The sequence below is a fragment of the Vanessa tameamea genome, chromosome W (assembly GCF_037043105.1).
Source record: "Vanessa tameamea isolate UH-Manoa-2023 chromosome W, ilVanTame1 primary haplotype, whole genome shotgun sequence".
Taxonomy (NCBI): Eukaryota; Metazoa; Arthropoda; class Insecta; order Lepidoptera; family Nymphalidae; genus Vanessa; species Vanessa tameamea.
The window spans coordinates 4,625,359-4,642,487 of NC_087340.1; the positions used below are offsets into that span (position 1 = coordinate 4,625,359).

Consider the following 17,129-nt stretch of genomic DNA (forward strand, 5'->3'; position numbering starts at 1 on the left):
GAGTGGCTGTCCTAATTTGGGTGAGGTAGGTAGAAATGGTCCCCCCCGAAGTAGACTAAACCTAGTCTCAGCTGTCCCGCCTGCAGGAGTACTGCCGCAACATTCTGTGACGATTTGTGGGTCATGGATGACCTCCAACTTGTCACCGAAAACGATTAATACGGCTTTGACGGGCTTTTGGCGGTTCAGGGTGCACTGGATGATTTTCGTACCGGTGTAGTGTTTCATTTCACCTGTCCGTCCTACACAGGGTTCTTGGACAAGTGCGACGATAATATCTTTTTCCTGAGCCGTTTTTAGTAGTTCGGCTATGGCTAGTTGCGAGCGTTGCAGGTTGGCTTGTATAAACAAGATCCTGCTTTCGAGATGGGACAGGTGTGTTAATTTCAATGGAACCTTTAACAGTACTGCACCCTGGATCTCGCTATATTTTCCCACTTTTGTTTTTTCTGGCACTCAGAGCTGTAAGCCGTGTGCGCCAGTTCCGAGGTGTCCCTTTTTGCTCGTGTGAAGTTTATGCAGCGTGTAGCTTCTGCCTTTGTCCTGGCAGGGCAGTCCTTGCCTGCATGCTCGCCGCTGCAGTTGCTACAGGTCTCCTTTGTTTGGGATTAGGGGGCCATTCTAGTAGCTCAGAATGCACAGAATTTACATATTTATGACTTAAATGTATGTTTATACAATTTGACTCCACATTGTTGCAATGATTTAATGTTATTTGACATATATAAATTCATATATAGATTTAAGTTGACAGAGGGTACTATGTACCTACCAATAAAATCCAGAAGACAAATTGGTAACCTAATTGCTTACAATATTAATAATTATTTTATGTGTAATGTTACCAAGGATTATATGTATAATAAAAATAATGATCTAATTTATACTAACACTGATAAAAGTAAAGATATTAAAATTCATAGTTTAACATAATAAAATGACAAAATCTATGCCCTCTTACTTAAATACATCAAAATATACAGGGCATAGGTGGCAAAGATCATGAAATAGAATTATTTTCGGAATGTTATAAAACTCATGTATTTTATTTCACAGAGCATTGGATTAAAAGTTTTGACATATTTAATATCCCAAACTGTAAATTTTCAAGCATGTTCGTAAGAGGGAATGCTATTCATGGTGGCTCATTAATATTAGTACGGAATTATATCGATTGTAAATCTCGAGAAGATAATGTGGCTCTCTCTATCGAACATACAATCGAACTATCCTGCGCGGAATTTCTGCAGTACACTATAGTCTGCGTGTACCGGCCCCCTATCGGGAGATTTTTACTTATATGAGCCCACTATGGAGGATACTCTTAAAAAGATATGTAATAGTAATAAATATATAATTGTACGACTGTGAAATATATGAAGTATCAATTATAAATAATTTAACATCTGACCACTGTAGTCAAGTTTTTTTTGGAACACAAAAAAAATATTTCAAAAAAAAAATGCAGGTTAATAACGGCTATTAACATATATTGTTTTTAAGATATTGTGGCGTGTAAATTATCTAATTTAGATCTAACGACACAACATCCAAATGAACAATGAATGAATGAATGAATGAAATGAAATAATACAAAATTAAAGTTTAGTGACTGGGCCACTATTGGTATATATAAAAGTAGAAATAAATTATACGACCTATATGGTATGGTATATGAAGCAGTGGAATCGAAACGTAGCCTTTCTAGAATACGTCAATAAATATTCCAAAATTTTAAAACAGTATGCATTTATGCTAAGTCTTTATACATAAAGAACAAATTCTTAAATTCCGATGATAGAATAAAGACCACATGGGCTGTTATTGGAAGTGTTTTTGGAAAGCCTAAACAGGAAATGATACCAATCAAATTGAACACAGGTAGTAGATATACAAATTCTGAATTAGAAGTTGCAAATTTATTTGAAATATTTGTTGATAACAGAATTACTAAAATAACATTTCATTTAAAGTCATCTACATAGATTGCAGCTAGATTATTAAATAATAATGTTTCTAAATGCGTTAATGATTTTTCATTTGAAACAGTTTCTGCAACAGACATCATAAAAGTATTTAAAACCCTCAATATTAAAAAAAAACTAACGACATTTCGGTAAAATTTATTAATAACATCATATACGATATTGCTCCTTTTATAGCAGTACTTAGCAGCATAGCAGTACTTTTTAACGAGAGTTTGGTCACAGGTGAATTTCCCAACTTGTTAAAATGTAGTAAAGTTTTACCACTTTTTAAGACTGGAAACAGAAGCGATCCCAGTAATTACAGGCCTATTTCAATACTCCCATCTCTAAGTAAAATATTCGAAAAAAATATTTTAAATCAACTTCTCGTCCATTTCGGTACAAATACTATTATTCATAGTAAGCAATTCGGTTGTACAAGAGGAAACATATTTACGATGCTTGGGAAAAATCACAGAATGCTATTGGAGTATTCTGTGATTTGTCTAAAGCATTTGATTGTGTAGAACACGAGACGCTTCTGTATAAGCTCAAATACTATGGTATTAAAGGTAAAGCTCTTAATCTCATTGCTTCATATTTAAGTCAAAGAGTCCAGCAAGTTTTCATTAATGGCATAAAGTCTTCTGGATCTACGTTAAAAATGGATCAATTTTGGGTCCCTTTCTATTTCTAGTATATATAAATGATCTTCCTTTTTATGTTAAAGGTATTTGTGACATAGTGTTGTTTGCTGACGATACTTCACTGATTTTTAAGGTAGACAGGAAAAAAACTGACTCTGACGATGTGAACGGTGCATTATCACAGATACATGATTGGTTTACAGTAAATAATTTGGTTTTGAATACTCAAAAACCAAAATGTGTAGTTTTTACCCTACCCAATGTTAGAAAGCAAAATTATAATATATCTTTAAATGGTGGCCGTCTTGATGTACTATGGTAGACGATACTACGGTTTTTTTGGGAATAGCATTGGATTCCAAGCTTGAGTGGAATTTATCGTCCTTTATCGTCATTTATCGTCCCTGATAGGAAGACTCAGCTCCGCAGCATACGCGGTTAGAAAAGTTAGACAACTAACTGATATTGATACCGCTCGTCTAGTATATTTTGATTATTTTTAACATTATTATGTCATATGGCATATTACTTGGGGTAACGCTGCAGATATTGAATCTGTTTTTATTTAACAAAATAAAGCAATCCTGTCTATTTATAATCTTGGAGCTAGAGACTCTCTTCGGGATGTTCTTAACAAAATAGAAATTTACAATGTTGCGTCACAGCATATTTACAACAATATTATGTATATTCACTATAACATTGAATCAGTGATAATGTTATCATTGTATGTGCACATGAAGTAAGGATAAGATCACCGTCCCCTGGCGATATACGCCTCTTGTGGGGTCCTCTTTGTGGACCATGGAAAAAGAGGGCTTTCGTTTTGATTATGGAGACCCTCAAGCCCAGCATTCCCATCCGGTCCACGCTGAGAGCCGTTTCGACCTCGGCCAGGCGAGTCGCCTCTCGAAAGCCTTTAAAACTCGATCAAATCAAATAAATTTTATTCAAGTAAACTTCAAAATGAAGCGTTTTTTTTTTAGTTTATTCATTTAGTCTTAATAAACTTTTTAAATTTTGTAAATGGTAAATTGATTACATTTCCCGGTATCTTATTATATATGCATGTACCATTGCCCAAAAAACGTTCTCTGTACCGTATGTAAATGGAAAGTAGGGGTTACAAGTTTATTCTTATTTCTATTATTAATAGTATGTATATCAGCTTTTATGGAATACTTTTGTATATTATATTATCATAAATATATTGTGAAGCAGCCGTTAATACACCTATTTCTTTAAAATTTTCGCGTAATGATGTCCTAGAGCTAATATTGTAAATAGTTCGGATAGCTCTTTTCTGCAGAATAAATACTATTTCAATATCTGCTGCATTACCCCATAACAACATTCCATATGACATAAGACTGTGAAAATTACTAAAATATACTAGTCTAGCAGTACTTATGTAAATGAGTTTTCTAACTGTTTTATTGCATAAATGGCACTACTTAGTTTCACTGCTAGGGCATACAAATGGGTGCCCCACTGAAGTTTGGAGTTAAGGGTTATCTCTAGAAAGACCGTCGACTCGACAAACTCAAGCCTTTCATTCTTCAAAATGACGGCAGAAGAATTTGACTTGATATTTGGCAGAGAAAACAAAATACATTTAGTTTTTTTTGCATTTACTACCAAATTATTTATGTCAAACCAACCAAGAACCCGCGACAGAGCACTGCTTACAACGTCATAGTTGTTTATTTTTCTGTCGAGTTTAAAAACTGGGAATGTATCATCTGCAAACAGTATAATGTCGCAAGTCTTATTTACAAAATAAGGTAAATCATTTATATCTCTCCAGTTACTGTGGGGGTCCCTCAAGGATCAATTCTTGGACCATTCCTCTTCCTTGTTTATATAAATGACCTGCCACATCTCCTAGGTGATAAACTCGAGATAGTATTGTTTGCTGATGATACTTCTTTAATTTTTAAAATAAAAAGACGTCTTTCAATATATGACGATGTGAACAATACTCTCTCTGAAATAGTAAATTGGTTTAGTGTTAATAATTTAATGTTAAATAGTAAAAAGACTAAATGTATTAAATTCACTACTCCCAATGTAAGATGTGTCAAAACGAGTGTACGCTTAAACGGGGAAGCATTAGATGTTTTAGAATCAACAGAGTTCCTTGGTATGACAATAGACTCTAAGCTCCAATGGGGCCCCCATATAAATAAGTTGGCGAATAGACTCAGCTCTGCAGCCTATGCGGTAAAAAAAATTAGACTTTTGACTGATGTGGATACGGCTCGCCTTGTGTACTTCAGTTATTTCCACAGTATAATGTCGTATGGCATCCTACTCTGGGGTAATGCAGCTGACATTAATACTATTTTTGTACTGCAGAAGAGGGCTATTCGTGCAATTTATAACCTGGGCCCAAAAGATTCGTTAAGAGATAAATTCAAAGATATTAAAATAATGACTGTCGCTTCTCAATTTGTTTTTGATAATGTTATGTATGTACGCAAAAACATAAACGATTTTCCCAGAAATTGTGACGTACATTCTATTAACACTAGGAACAAGAATAAACTTGTTACTCCAAGTACCCGATTACACAGGGTTAGTAACTCTTTTTTGGGGCAATGTATACGTTTTTACAACAGGATCCCAGAAAACGTTCAAAATTATTCAATTATAAAATTCAAAAGAATCGTTAAAGAGCGTTTGTGTGCTAAAGGATATTACAACACTAATGACTTTTTAGTTGACTGCACACCTTGGGAATGAAATGATCGCCTCCAGGCTGTTTCAAATAACTAAAATATATTTATTATTGTACATGCAAAATGGAAAAAAAAAAAAATATCCCGCTGAGTTTCTTTCGCCGGTTCTTCTCAGGTCCGAGGTGCTAAATTCCGAACCGGTGGTAGATTTTTGACAATCAATAAGCAAGTGTAAACACTTCTATATTGAATAAAGATTTTTGATTTGATTTGATTTGATATGTATTAAGAACAGGAGAGGTCCTAAAATTGAACCTTGAGGTACCCCCATTTGCGCCAGAGCGCCATTTGATTTCGCACCGTTAATAACAACCTTCAAAACTCCTTCATTAAGGTAGGAGGAAATAAATTTCAATGCAGGGCCCTTGATTCCATAATATTTAAGTTTTTCTAGAAGTATATCATGCCTAACGAAATCTTTTGATAAGTCACAAAAAACACTAATAGCATTTTGTGACTTCTCCCACGCATCATAAATGTGCTCAACAACAAATGCTATACCCGCATCAGTAGTCGAGCGACCTTTAGTAAAACCGAACTGTTGAGAATGCAATAGCTTATTCGAGTTAAAGTATAACAATAATTGATTAAGCATGATTTTTCAAAAATTAAGGCAAAATAGAGATCGGTCTATAATTGTTTGGGTTATTTTTATCACCGGACTTAAATAATGGGATTACTTTACTTAATTTTAATAGATCTGGAAAAATACCAGATTGTATACATTTATTAAAGATGATAGCTAAATTGTAACTGATAGATCCCATAGATCACTGTTTTTTTTAAGATTTAATGTTTTAAATTTTTTTAATACATCGTACGGAGTTATACTATATATATATAACGTCGAAGAAAACCGGAACAAACTTGTGTCTGAAATCGAGTCTTCGTTAAACAAAGTCTCGAACTGGGGTCGGCTAAACCTAGTCCATTTCAACCCCAAAAAGACGCAAGTTTGCGCGGTAACTGCTAAAAAAACACCATTTGTCGTATCTCCCCGATTCGAGAACATTCCGTTAGCCGCCACAGCTAGTATCGGAATACTTGGCGTCGATGTTTCGAGCCTCGTTCAGTTCCGCGGTCAATTGGAAGGCAAAGCCAAATTGGCATCAAAAAAGCTCGGTGTGCTCAGCAAGGCAAGACAGTATTTCACGTCGGCCCATCGTCTAAGACTATACAAGGCGCAAATTCGGCCTCACATGGAATACTGCTCTCACCTCTGGGCGGGTGCTCCCCAGTACCAGCTCCTTCCATTTGACCATATCCAACGTAGAGCGGCTCGAATTATCGACGATCAAGCCCTCTCCGATCTGCTTGATCCTTTGGCTTTGCGTAGAGATGTTGGATCGTTCTGCATCTTCTACAGAATTTATCACGGGGAATGTTCCGAGGAATTGTTCGGATTAATCCCGGCTGCTGAATTTCACCTTCGGACATCTCGTCAAAATTCCAAATATCACCCGCACCACCTAGATGTCCGAAAATCCACAACAGCGCGATTTTTAAGACACTTTCTGCCTCGCACAACCACTCTGTGGAACCAGCTTTCGCCGGCGGTTTTTCCGAACCGATACGACTTGGGAACCTTCAAGAAAAGAGCGTACTCTTTCCTGAAAGGCCGGCAACGCACCTGCAAGCCCCCCGGTGTTGCAGATGTCCATGGGCGGTGGTAGTCACTTTCCATCAGGTGAGCCTCCTGCTCGTTTGCCACCTCTACCATAAAAAAAAAAATACTCTCAAAAGAAAATTATTTCTTGGGAACGTAACACTTAGTAATTATAAGGCGTCATTAGGTGACGCATTAAGTCCTTTAGTAGTATTCAAAGGAATATTAGAGAAATATTCTACGGATTGGTTGACCACATCTAAATCTTCACTTACAATATTCCCTTTTTATATTAAGGGTTAATTGCCCTGCGTCAAACGTCATTCTGCCTGTCTCCGAACTTGTAATATCCCAAGTAGTTTTCATTTTATTTTTAGATTTTAAGATTCTATTTTTAACATGCAACGAACGAGTTGTTTGAAAAACTTGTTTAAATAACTTGGAATATTTTTTAACAAAATTGAGAAATTTACAATTACATTTCTTAAGTTCATATAGCTTATATAATTTATTTAGAATTATATAGATACCGGTAGTGGCCCAGCCTGAGAACTGTATTCGTTTCGTTAGATAAAAATCGTTTAGATAAAAAAAAATTAATTGAAATATTTTATCGAATTCGTTTTCAATTAATTTTATAAGTGAATTATATAAAAAGTTGGGATCATTTAAGCTAAAATCTAAATTTCGAAGGTTACATTGTATAAAGTGAAATATCGATATCGAAAATAACGTATATCGTAATATAAATGACGTCACAATTTGCATCATTTGGTTCGCTCATAACAAATAATGAAACACATATTTAAACAAAAATCTGTATTTCAAATAATAACCAGCAAATTAAAATAAAAGCAATTTTTTTAACAAATAACAAATTCTCAACTCACCAGATATAATTGAACACAACACTGACACCTCTTGTTTGCACGGAAGCTCAAACAAAAATCCATTCCGCCATCTTTATCGGCGCCTTTTAAAAACTAGCTTTGTGCGGCGGAAACACTTTTACATTTGAAAATTCACATTAAAAATCACCAATTCCTATTTGTAAATTCATAATAATTTAATTTATTTGCTACAAAACATTTTAGTTGTTATGCGACTGCTATGCCAACGTTAAATTTTAAATTAATTGGCCAAAAATTATGTTTACGCAAGTAATATTCGTAATAAATTGCAATATGAATTTACAGCAACATAAAACGGGTTAAAAGATCCGATTAACTATACACGACAAATTAATCAATAATTATTTCCTACAACGTGATTTACGTAAACAAAGTAATCGTTAAAAGACTAACTTAAAATAATTAGCTAAGACTAAAAATGCTTTTGCGTCGACGTATATTATGAATTAACTTTAGTATTCATTCAAATATTCATTTTTTTCCAGCGAAAACTTTGACCACATTCGGTCGGAAGTTTGGTTATTTATAATCGATACTCTATATTTTTTTATAATTACAAAACATACTGTCAATAAACGTAGAAGTGCTTTGGTTGGTCGAATCGTTTCACTTAATCTGTGGGTTAAATGAAATTACTTGAACAAGATGACCAACTGAACACTGAAGGTCGTTTCTTAACTTAATAAATAAGTTTACATTAATGTCGCCACATAGAATTAAAGATTTATTACTAATTTATATCATTTTAAGAATATCCTCCATAGTTGTCTCAAAGAAGTGAATATTATTTCTATAATTATTTCTTGGTTGAAGGGCTTTGTGCAGTCCATCTGGGTAGGTACTACCCACTCATCAGATAATCTACCGCAGTACTCAGTATTATTGTGTTCCGGTTTGTAGGGTGAGTGAGCCAGTGGAACTACAGGCACAAGGGACATAACATCTTAGTTCCCAAGGTTGGTGGCGCATTGGTGATGTAAGGAATGGCTAAAATTTCTTACAGCGCCATTGTCTATGGGCGGTGGTGCCCACTTACCATCAGGTGGCCCATTGCTCGTCCACCTACTAATACCATAAAAAAATAAATTTAGCTTAAACTAGGATTTCTTATATGTTTACTTTTAGAAGTGATAGTATATAAATTTTAATATATATTATATATTTTTATTACAAATATTATCCTTGGTACATGAAATAATTATTTTTATAATAAGCGATAAGTTTGCCACTTAGTTTATTTATTATTGCCAGAATTAGCTTTGCTTGTGCTGTGCTTGAGTGAGCCAGTGTAATCACAGGCACATATGCTCGTCCGCCAATCAATGCCATAAAAAAAAAAAAAATGTTGGTGTGTTTGCCGCTTGGTAATTTCAACTTTTCTTCTATCACTTTGGCTTAATTTAATATAGCTCTTCCTTGATATGTATTACAAATAAAATCAGACGTTGACGGTACTTACCTTTAACTGAAGGGGGTAATATGGGTTTTTTATAAGTTTTCTAAATAATTACCCTCTTTAGTTAAAGGTAAGAATAGTCCATCAACCTCTCCTTTTTGCTGGTGGGCTTTTTTATTGCAATTATGGTGGTCTAATATCAATCCGCTTAACGTTGATATTGCATTATATGAATTATTTGAATCGGATTGGTGAGAATGTTTAAGGGCTAAATATATATAACATCCATACTATATACTATATATTTAATATTATAAATGCGAAAGTAACTTTGTCTGTCTGTCTCGCTTTCACGCCAAAACTACAGGACCGATTTAAATGAAATTTGGTACACAAATAGTCTAGAGCCTGAGAAAGGACATAGGCTACTTTTTATTTGGAAAAAAGTGGTGTAAAGGGTTGAAAAGGGGGATGAAAGGTTGTAAGTTGTTGAAAGTATTATCATGTTTAGAATATTTAGAACCTAGAAGCATAAAACTTATATTTTAGGCTGTACACTTATAAACTAACATATCATGACACCCACTAGGAGTACATTAAACTTTATTTTTGGGATACTGATCAAAAATTAGTATATACGTATTTAAGAGTTTCTAGATAATCTACCATTAAGGGAATGAAATAAGGGTTGAAAGCTTTTATGCGAGTCAGTCATTTTTTAAGTTACAAACATGAAATTTTTTTTTAAATGTTTTTTGATATTCTACCACTAAGGAGGTGAAATAAGGGTTGAAAGTTTTTATGGAAGTCCGTCATTTTTTAAATTAAAAACAAAAAACTGTTTTTGGGCTACCGATTAAAAATGAGTTGATACGTATTTAAGCGTTTCTGGATATTCTACCCTTAGGGCTGAAATACACACCAATGTGGTATTACATTAACGTAATATTTTAAGTTAATTTGTAATTATATTCATATTCTACGCGGGCAAAGCCGCGGGTAACAGCTAGTAGGCTCTTGTTCATGAGGACATCCGTTACAGTATTTTGAGAAGTCATCACCTAAGAGGATGAAACCTACGATAGAAGGTTGTTATTCCTTACGTTAGAAATTGGTATTAAGCTTCTATAACGATTAAAAGACAGCTAAAACAGAATCACCCAAGAGGAATTGGGAATAAAAGTTTATATTAAAGTTCACAATTTTTTTTAAGTTAGAAACATAGAAATAATTGTTTTGACTTCAGTTTATAAGTAAAACACTAACGTTCCGATGCGATATCCCATCTGGTACACGGCAATAATAGACACAGTAATAGTTAACATTCAATACCATTTAAGTAGATCGTCTTTTTAGCTTTCACATTTTTATTAAATTTATCTGTGAAATCTCTGTCTGTAATCGCTACATATCAATGTAACACATTTTTTTATCACGAATATTTTTCACCTTTTTTTATTTCTTCAGGATTTTACATTGGACTTTTACTTCAGACAGTTTTGGACTGATCCTAGATTGGCATACAAAAAGATACCTGGTGTCGAAACTTTATCGGTCGGCTCTGAATTTATAAAGGACATATGGGTACCAGATACGTTTTTCGTGAACGAAAAGCAATCATATTTCCACACTGCGACGACAAGCAACGAATTCATCCGTATCCATTATTCGGGCTCCATTACTAGAAGTATCAGGTAAAGCATAACCTTCGTATTTAATAATATGAAATGTTAATAACCTATAATGAGATATTATGTTAATTAATATATTAAAATAACATATAAAGATGGAATAAACAATCAACAATAAATATTCTTTGTCGTTTTCAGATTGACAATTACCGCATCGTGTCCTATGGATCTGCAATATTTTCCAATGGACCATCAACTGTGCCACATAGAAATAGAGAGTTGTAAATATCTAGAATAGTTTGAATAAGTTTAAAATTGCTTATATCATATCCGCTGGAAATGTCCTACGGAATATTGAGGCGTAAGAACATATAATATATACCATTGAACAGAGACTTTTCCGCTCTATCAGTCTGTTTATTCGATTTTAACTTTTTTAAGTCACTAACTACGTTGCCTGTCCCCACCTCTTGTGAGTAGGGATTTTTCCATACGACTATCTCACCTAATTGTATAAAAATCTTACGAAAATAATAATATAAACGAAAAAATCTAAAATTTTCGCGGAAAAACCGGAAACGTGGACGTGTAAACACAAGTAATGATATATATAATTCATAGTAATGATTGATATAATTCAGATAAAGAAACCACTAATAATTTTGAAACAATCGATGATCTTTATTCAAAAAGAACATAGGAAAAATTTGAAAAAAACCGTCTAATTTGCCTGGATTAACCGCAAGGAATCTTCGAGTTGAGGGAGCAAGATACATGCTAGGAAACGCCCTACCCACTAGTCACGATTAACGAATATTTATTTGTAAATGAATAGGATTAAATGAGTATTGGACGAAGACCACCACTGAAACCTAAGACGATTACAAAGAACAATTAAGTCAAAAAGAAGATTGATATATCAACTACTTATTCAGCAGCTAAAAAAGCACTTTCAGAAAATCTATATTGATAAAGAAAAAAAAAATGCTTCTTAATTATCAATTTCAATGAAAAATTATCATGTTATTTAAAATGAAATACGAAGAAATGCAACCCATACAGTAATTTGGCGTAAAAAGGTGAAGCTTCTGAAATTGTTGCCGCAAAACATATCCAAAGTGAACGATTGCAAAATGTATAAAAGTATTATATCTAGTATACTAGATGCACTATGCATTGAATAAAGTTTTCTTCGATTACAAATTTTTCATTTTCCCCTCTTACTAGATTTATAAAAACTTCTATAATGTTTGCTTTTTTATTTTTTAAATAGTAACATAAAATTGCGGTTTTTTTTATCATATTTGTATGCACGCGTCCCTGCCGAATGATTTTATATATCCCTTACGACCACTAACTACTTATCAAGTGTCCCATGAGGTTGGAGTTGGAGTTCTTTTAAAGTAACTGACTGGGTTTTGGATTTGACATAGTGTGAATTTTTAGTCGTTGGACAGGGAACGTGTTATGTGACAAATGTATATGTTGTTACGCCTTCGAAAATTGAAATGATGATTTTATGAGTTTGTGGGTACTAAAAATGCTTTCGGTGTATATAAAAAGTGATATGATAAGATTTTCCTTGTATTTTGCTTTCCAGAGATATATTTACTACTAGCTATGCCCGCCACTTCGTGCGCGTTTGATTTAACAAAAACGTTATTGTTCAGTTCCCAGATTTTACTATAACTTATTAATTCTGTATTAGGCAGCTTTTGTGATATTAAGTCGTTGGTGGGAGGCACCCGACGTGACGGCAGTGATGGCATGCGCGAGGTCTGCGCGCGGTACTGGACAGTATTTGGATATTGCAGCGTGACTTTTTATTATTTTATATATAATTCTTAAATAAAAATAGCCTCATTTACTCCTTATTAAATCAGCTATCTGCCAGTGAAAGTTCCGTCAAAATCGGTCCAGCTGTTCCACAGATTAGCCGGAAAAACAGACAGACAGACAGACAAAAATTTTAAAAATGTTATTTTGGTATATGTACCGTACATATGCATTTAGTAGAAAATGTTTTTTTTAATATTACAAGATATTACAGACACTCCAATTTTATAATATGTACATATGTATAGATAGATAAAAGATAAGGCAACCAATCCACGAACCAGCCTAAGAGCGTTTTTACTATCAGATCCACCACCATCAGAAAATCATCAGAAACCCACCATGATGTTTTCATATATTTCCGACAAAATCGTTCCGATTCGGTCATTATAGCAGATTACATAATAGAAAACTTTATTTATTGTATCTATTAGTAAATTTCTCAATTTTGTTGAAAATATAATAATATAATAAAAAATAAATAATAATTGTTTAAAATATTCCAAGTTATTTAAACAAGTTTGTCAAACAGCTCGTTCGGTGCATATTAAAAATAGAATATTAAAATAAAATGAAAACTATTTCGGATATTATAAATTCGGAGACAGGCAGAATGATGATGATGAATGAATGATGCAGAGCAATTTTCCCTTAATATAAAAGGGCATATTGTAAGTGTATACAATCTGGTATTTTTCCAGATCTATTAAAATTAAGTAAAGTAATCCCATTATTTAAGGCCGGTGATAAAAATGACTCAAACAATTATAGACCAATCTCAATTTTGCCAGTATTAAGTTTTTTTTTTTTAAAAATCATGCTTAATCAATTTTTATTATGCTTTAACTCGAATAATCTATTGCATTCTCGACAGTTCGGTTTCAATCTCGATTACTGATGCGGGTATAGCATTTATTGAGCACATTTATGATGCGTGGGAGAAGTCACAAAATGTTATTGGAGTTTTTTATGCCTTATCTAAAGCTTTCGATTGCGTAAGTAATGAAAAAGTTGTTGTTAACGGTGCAAAATCAAATGGCGCTCTTGCGCAAATGAGTGTACCACAGGGTTCAATTTTACGACCTCTCCTGTTCTTAATATATATAAATGGTTTACCTTATTTTGTAAATAAGACTTGCGACATTGTACTGTTTGCAGATGATACATCCCTAATTTTTAAACTCGACAGAAAAATAAACAACTATGACGTTGTAAGCAGTGCTCTGTCGCGGGTTCTTAGTTGGTTTAACATGAATAATTTGGTACTAAATGAAAAAAAGACTAAATGTTTTTTGTTTTCCCTGCCAAAGTCAAGTCAAATTCTTCTGCGGTCAATTTGAATAATGAAAGACTTGAGTTTGTTCAGTGGACGGTCTTTTTAGGGATAATCCTTGACTGGAGTCAAGGGTTATCCCTAAAAACTTCAGTGGGGCACCCGTTTGTATGTAGCAGGGAAAATAAGTAGTGCCATTTATGCAATAAAACAATTAGAAAACTCATGAACATAAGTACTGCTAGACTAGTTTATTTTAGTAATTTTCACAGTCTTATGTAACATGGAATGTTGTTTGGGGTAATGCAGCAGATATTAAAATAGTATTTATTCTCCAGAAAAGAGCTATCCGAACTATTTCTATTTTCAATATTAGCCCTAGGACATCGTTACGCGAAAAAAAAAAAATTTTAACATGAATGGGTCACTTAACAGCTTCGAAAGTACTGGTGATTTTTAATTTAAACTCCTCTCTGTTTGCATATTCTGTAAAATATACGAGGCGTTTCCTTGGGCATGTGTTGGAATACGAAACTGTCCGAAGTTTCGTAGTCTTTGATTAGCGTTTAAGATTACGCTAGCAGTAGGTACTCAGCGATTTGGGAACATCACCCGGTACAAATTGGTAGCACCCGGCAAGCTATCATTCGCACGCGCATAAGCACGTACTATGTTCAAGTGCTCTGCATTTATGTACTGATAAACCATACTTAATTACTAATGACGGGTCACACTCAATACGGCAGATTAGGTTATACTTAAGATCGATCTCTAGGCGCGCGCGCGGGTAGACGGACATAAGAACCTTACGGTGGTACTCGCCCTACTGACCCTGACCTAATTAGTCACGGTCCGCGGGGTTTGCGGGTGGCAAGTGGCATAGTATAACACCACGCCGCACGCGCCGCCACACTTCATTTATTTAAATTGATTAATTTGGAAATTTGGTCGAAAATTAAGTATAATAGATACTTTTACATAATTAGGTTATTTTACATAATTCGAATGAGAATCATGTACCGAGTATTCTCCTTAAATATTGATAGTAATTCACCAGTCACCCTGTATGTATAGATAAGAAGATTGCTTCCGAAAGTAAACTATATATATATATACAACCTTCAGTAAGTTTGAAATATAGAAGGCATTTTAAATTTACATATTTGTCAATATATTTCACAAAATATTTGGGTTTATGTAACCCAAATATTTTGTTTTCTTGATGGATCGAAAATATACGTAAAACTGGTTTTGTGTTTTTACCACATTGTTGATCGTCGTTCGTTACATTTGTAAGATATTGCGATCGTAAGTTTACAAAAATAATATGTAGTAAATACTATACGATGCATACATTTCGATTGCAAAAAAGTATCTTACACCCTAAGCCTAATCGAAATAATTTGAAACTACGTGAATAATCTTATTGACAGTGAGATTCATTGTGACGTTTTTCATATATAATAAGCTGGTAATGAATGAAGGTTACACTAAATACATTTTTTTTTATGCTGCTTTTACATAAACAATACAGATACCGTTATATTACATAAGACACAATATAGGTGCAGTTTTAGATTACAGGCCAAGTAACTCGTAAACCAAACGATAATTAAAAGATATATACATATATATTTAGTGGGGGACCTCTATATCGTATCATAAAATATTTAATATTTTTCAACCGTTTTATTTTTTCTTTTATATATATTTAGGAATTTGGTTCAAAATTTATAAAAAAAAAACAATATGATAATTAATAATGTAACAATCAGTTTTTTATTTAGAATAAATTCCATACGTCCATACTAATATTATAAATGCGAAAGTAATTCTGTCTGTCTGTCTCGCTTTCATGCCAAAACTACTGGACCGATTTAAATGAAATTTGGTACACAAATAGTCTAGAGCCTGAATAAGGATATAGGCTACTTTTTATTTGGAAAAAAGTGGTGTAAAGGGTTGAAAAGGGTGTTTGAAAGGTTGTAAGTTGTTGAAAGTATTGTCATGTTTAGAATATTTAGAACCTAGAAGCATAAAACTTATATTATATATATAATTTTGTATATTCTACCCCTAAACGGGTGAAATAGTCGTTGATCTTTCGTATGGAAGTCCGTAATTTTTTAAGTTAGAAACATGAAACTTTATTTTTGGGATACTGATCAAAAATTTGTATATACGTATTTAAGAGTTTCTAGATAATCTACCATTAAGGGGATGTAATAAGGGTTGAAAGGTTTTATGGTAGTCAAGTCATTTTTTAAGTTACAAACATGAAACTTAATTTTTAAGTGTTTTTTGATATTCTACCACTAAGAGGGTGAAATAAGGGATGAAAGTTGTTATGGAAGTCCGTAATTTTTTAGATTAAAAACAAAAAACTGTTTTTGGAATACTGATTAAAATGAGTAGATTCGCATTTAAGCGTTTTTGAATATTTTACGCTTGAGGGGAGAAATTGGGTTGACATTTCGTATATAGGATAGCCTGGAAGTCCGTCATTTTGAAGTTAATAGCATGAAATTTTATTTTTGGGCTACCGATTAAAAATGAGTGGATACGTATTTAAGCGTTTCTTGATATTTTACACCTAAGGGGAGAAATAGAGTTTGACATTTCGTATATAGGATAGTTTGGAAGTCTGTTATTTTGAAGTTAGAAGCTCGAAATTTTATTTTTGGGCTACCGATTAAAAATGAGTAGATTCGTATTTAAGCGTTTCTGAATATTTTACGCCTAAAGAGAGAAATAGAGTTTGACATTTCCTATACAGGTTAGTCTGGAAGTCCGTCATTTTTGAAGATAAGAAGCATGAAATTTTATTTTTGGGCTACCGATTAAAAATAGTTGATACGTATTTAAGCGTTTTTGGATATTTTACGCCTAAGGGGTGAAATAGAGTTTGACATTTCATATACAGGTTAGTCTGGAAGTCTGTTATTTTGAAATTAGAAGCTCGAAATTTTATTTTTGGGCTACCGATTAAAAATGAGTTGATACGCATTTAAGCGTTTCTGGATATTCTACCCTAAGGGCTGAAATACACACCAATGTGGTATTACATTAACGTAATATTTTAATTTAATTTGTAAATATATTCACATTCTACGCGGGCAAA

At 33.4% G+C, this 17,129-nt stretch overlaps 1 protein-coding gene across 1 annotated transcript in view; it reads left to right on the plus strand.

The window, feature by feature from the left end:
* LOC113391527 (gamma-aminobutyric acid receptor subunit beta-like) overlaps nucleotides 1-17,129 on the plus strand; it is a 123,502-nt gene that overhangs the window by 75,334 nt on the left and 31,039 nt on the right. Inside the window, exons 3-4 of the mRNA XM_064220221.1 lie at nucleotides 10,736-10,962; nucleotides 11,098-11,180. Of these exons, the coding sequence (XP_064076291.1) occupies nucleotides 10,736-10,962; nucleotides 11,098-11,180 (310 nt within the window). The remainder of the gene's footprint in view (nucleotides 1-10,735; nucleotides 10,963-11,097; nucleotides 11,181-17,129) is intronic.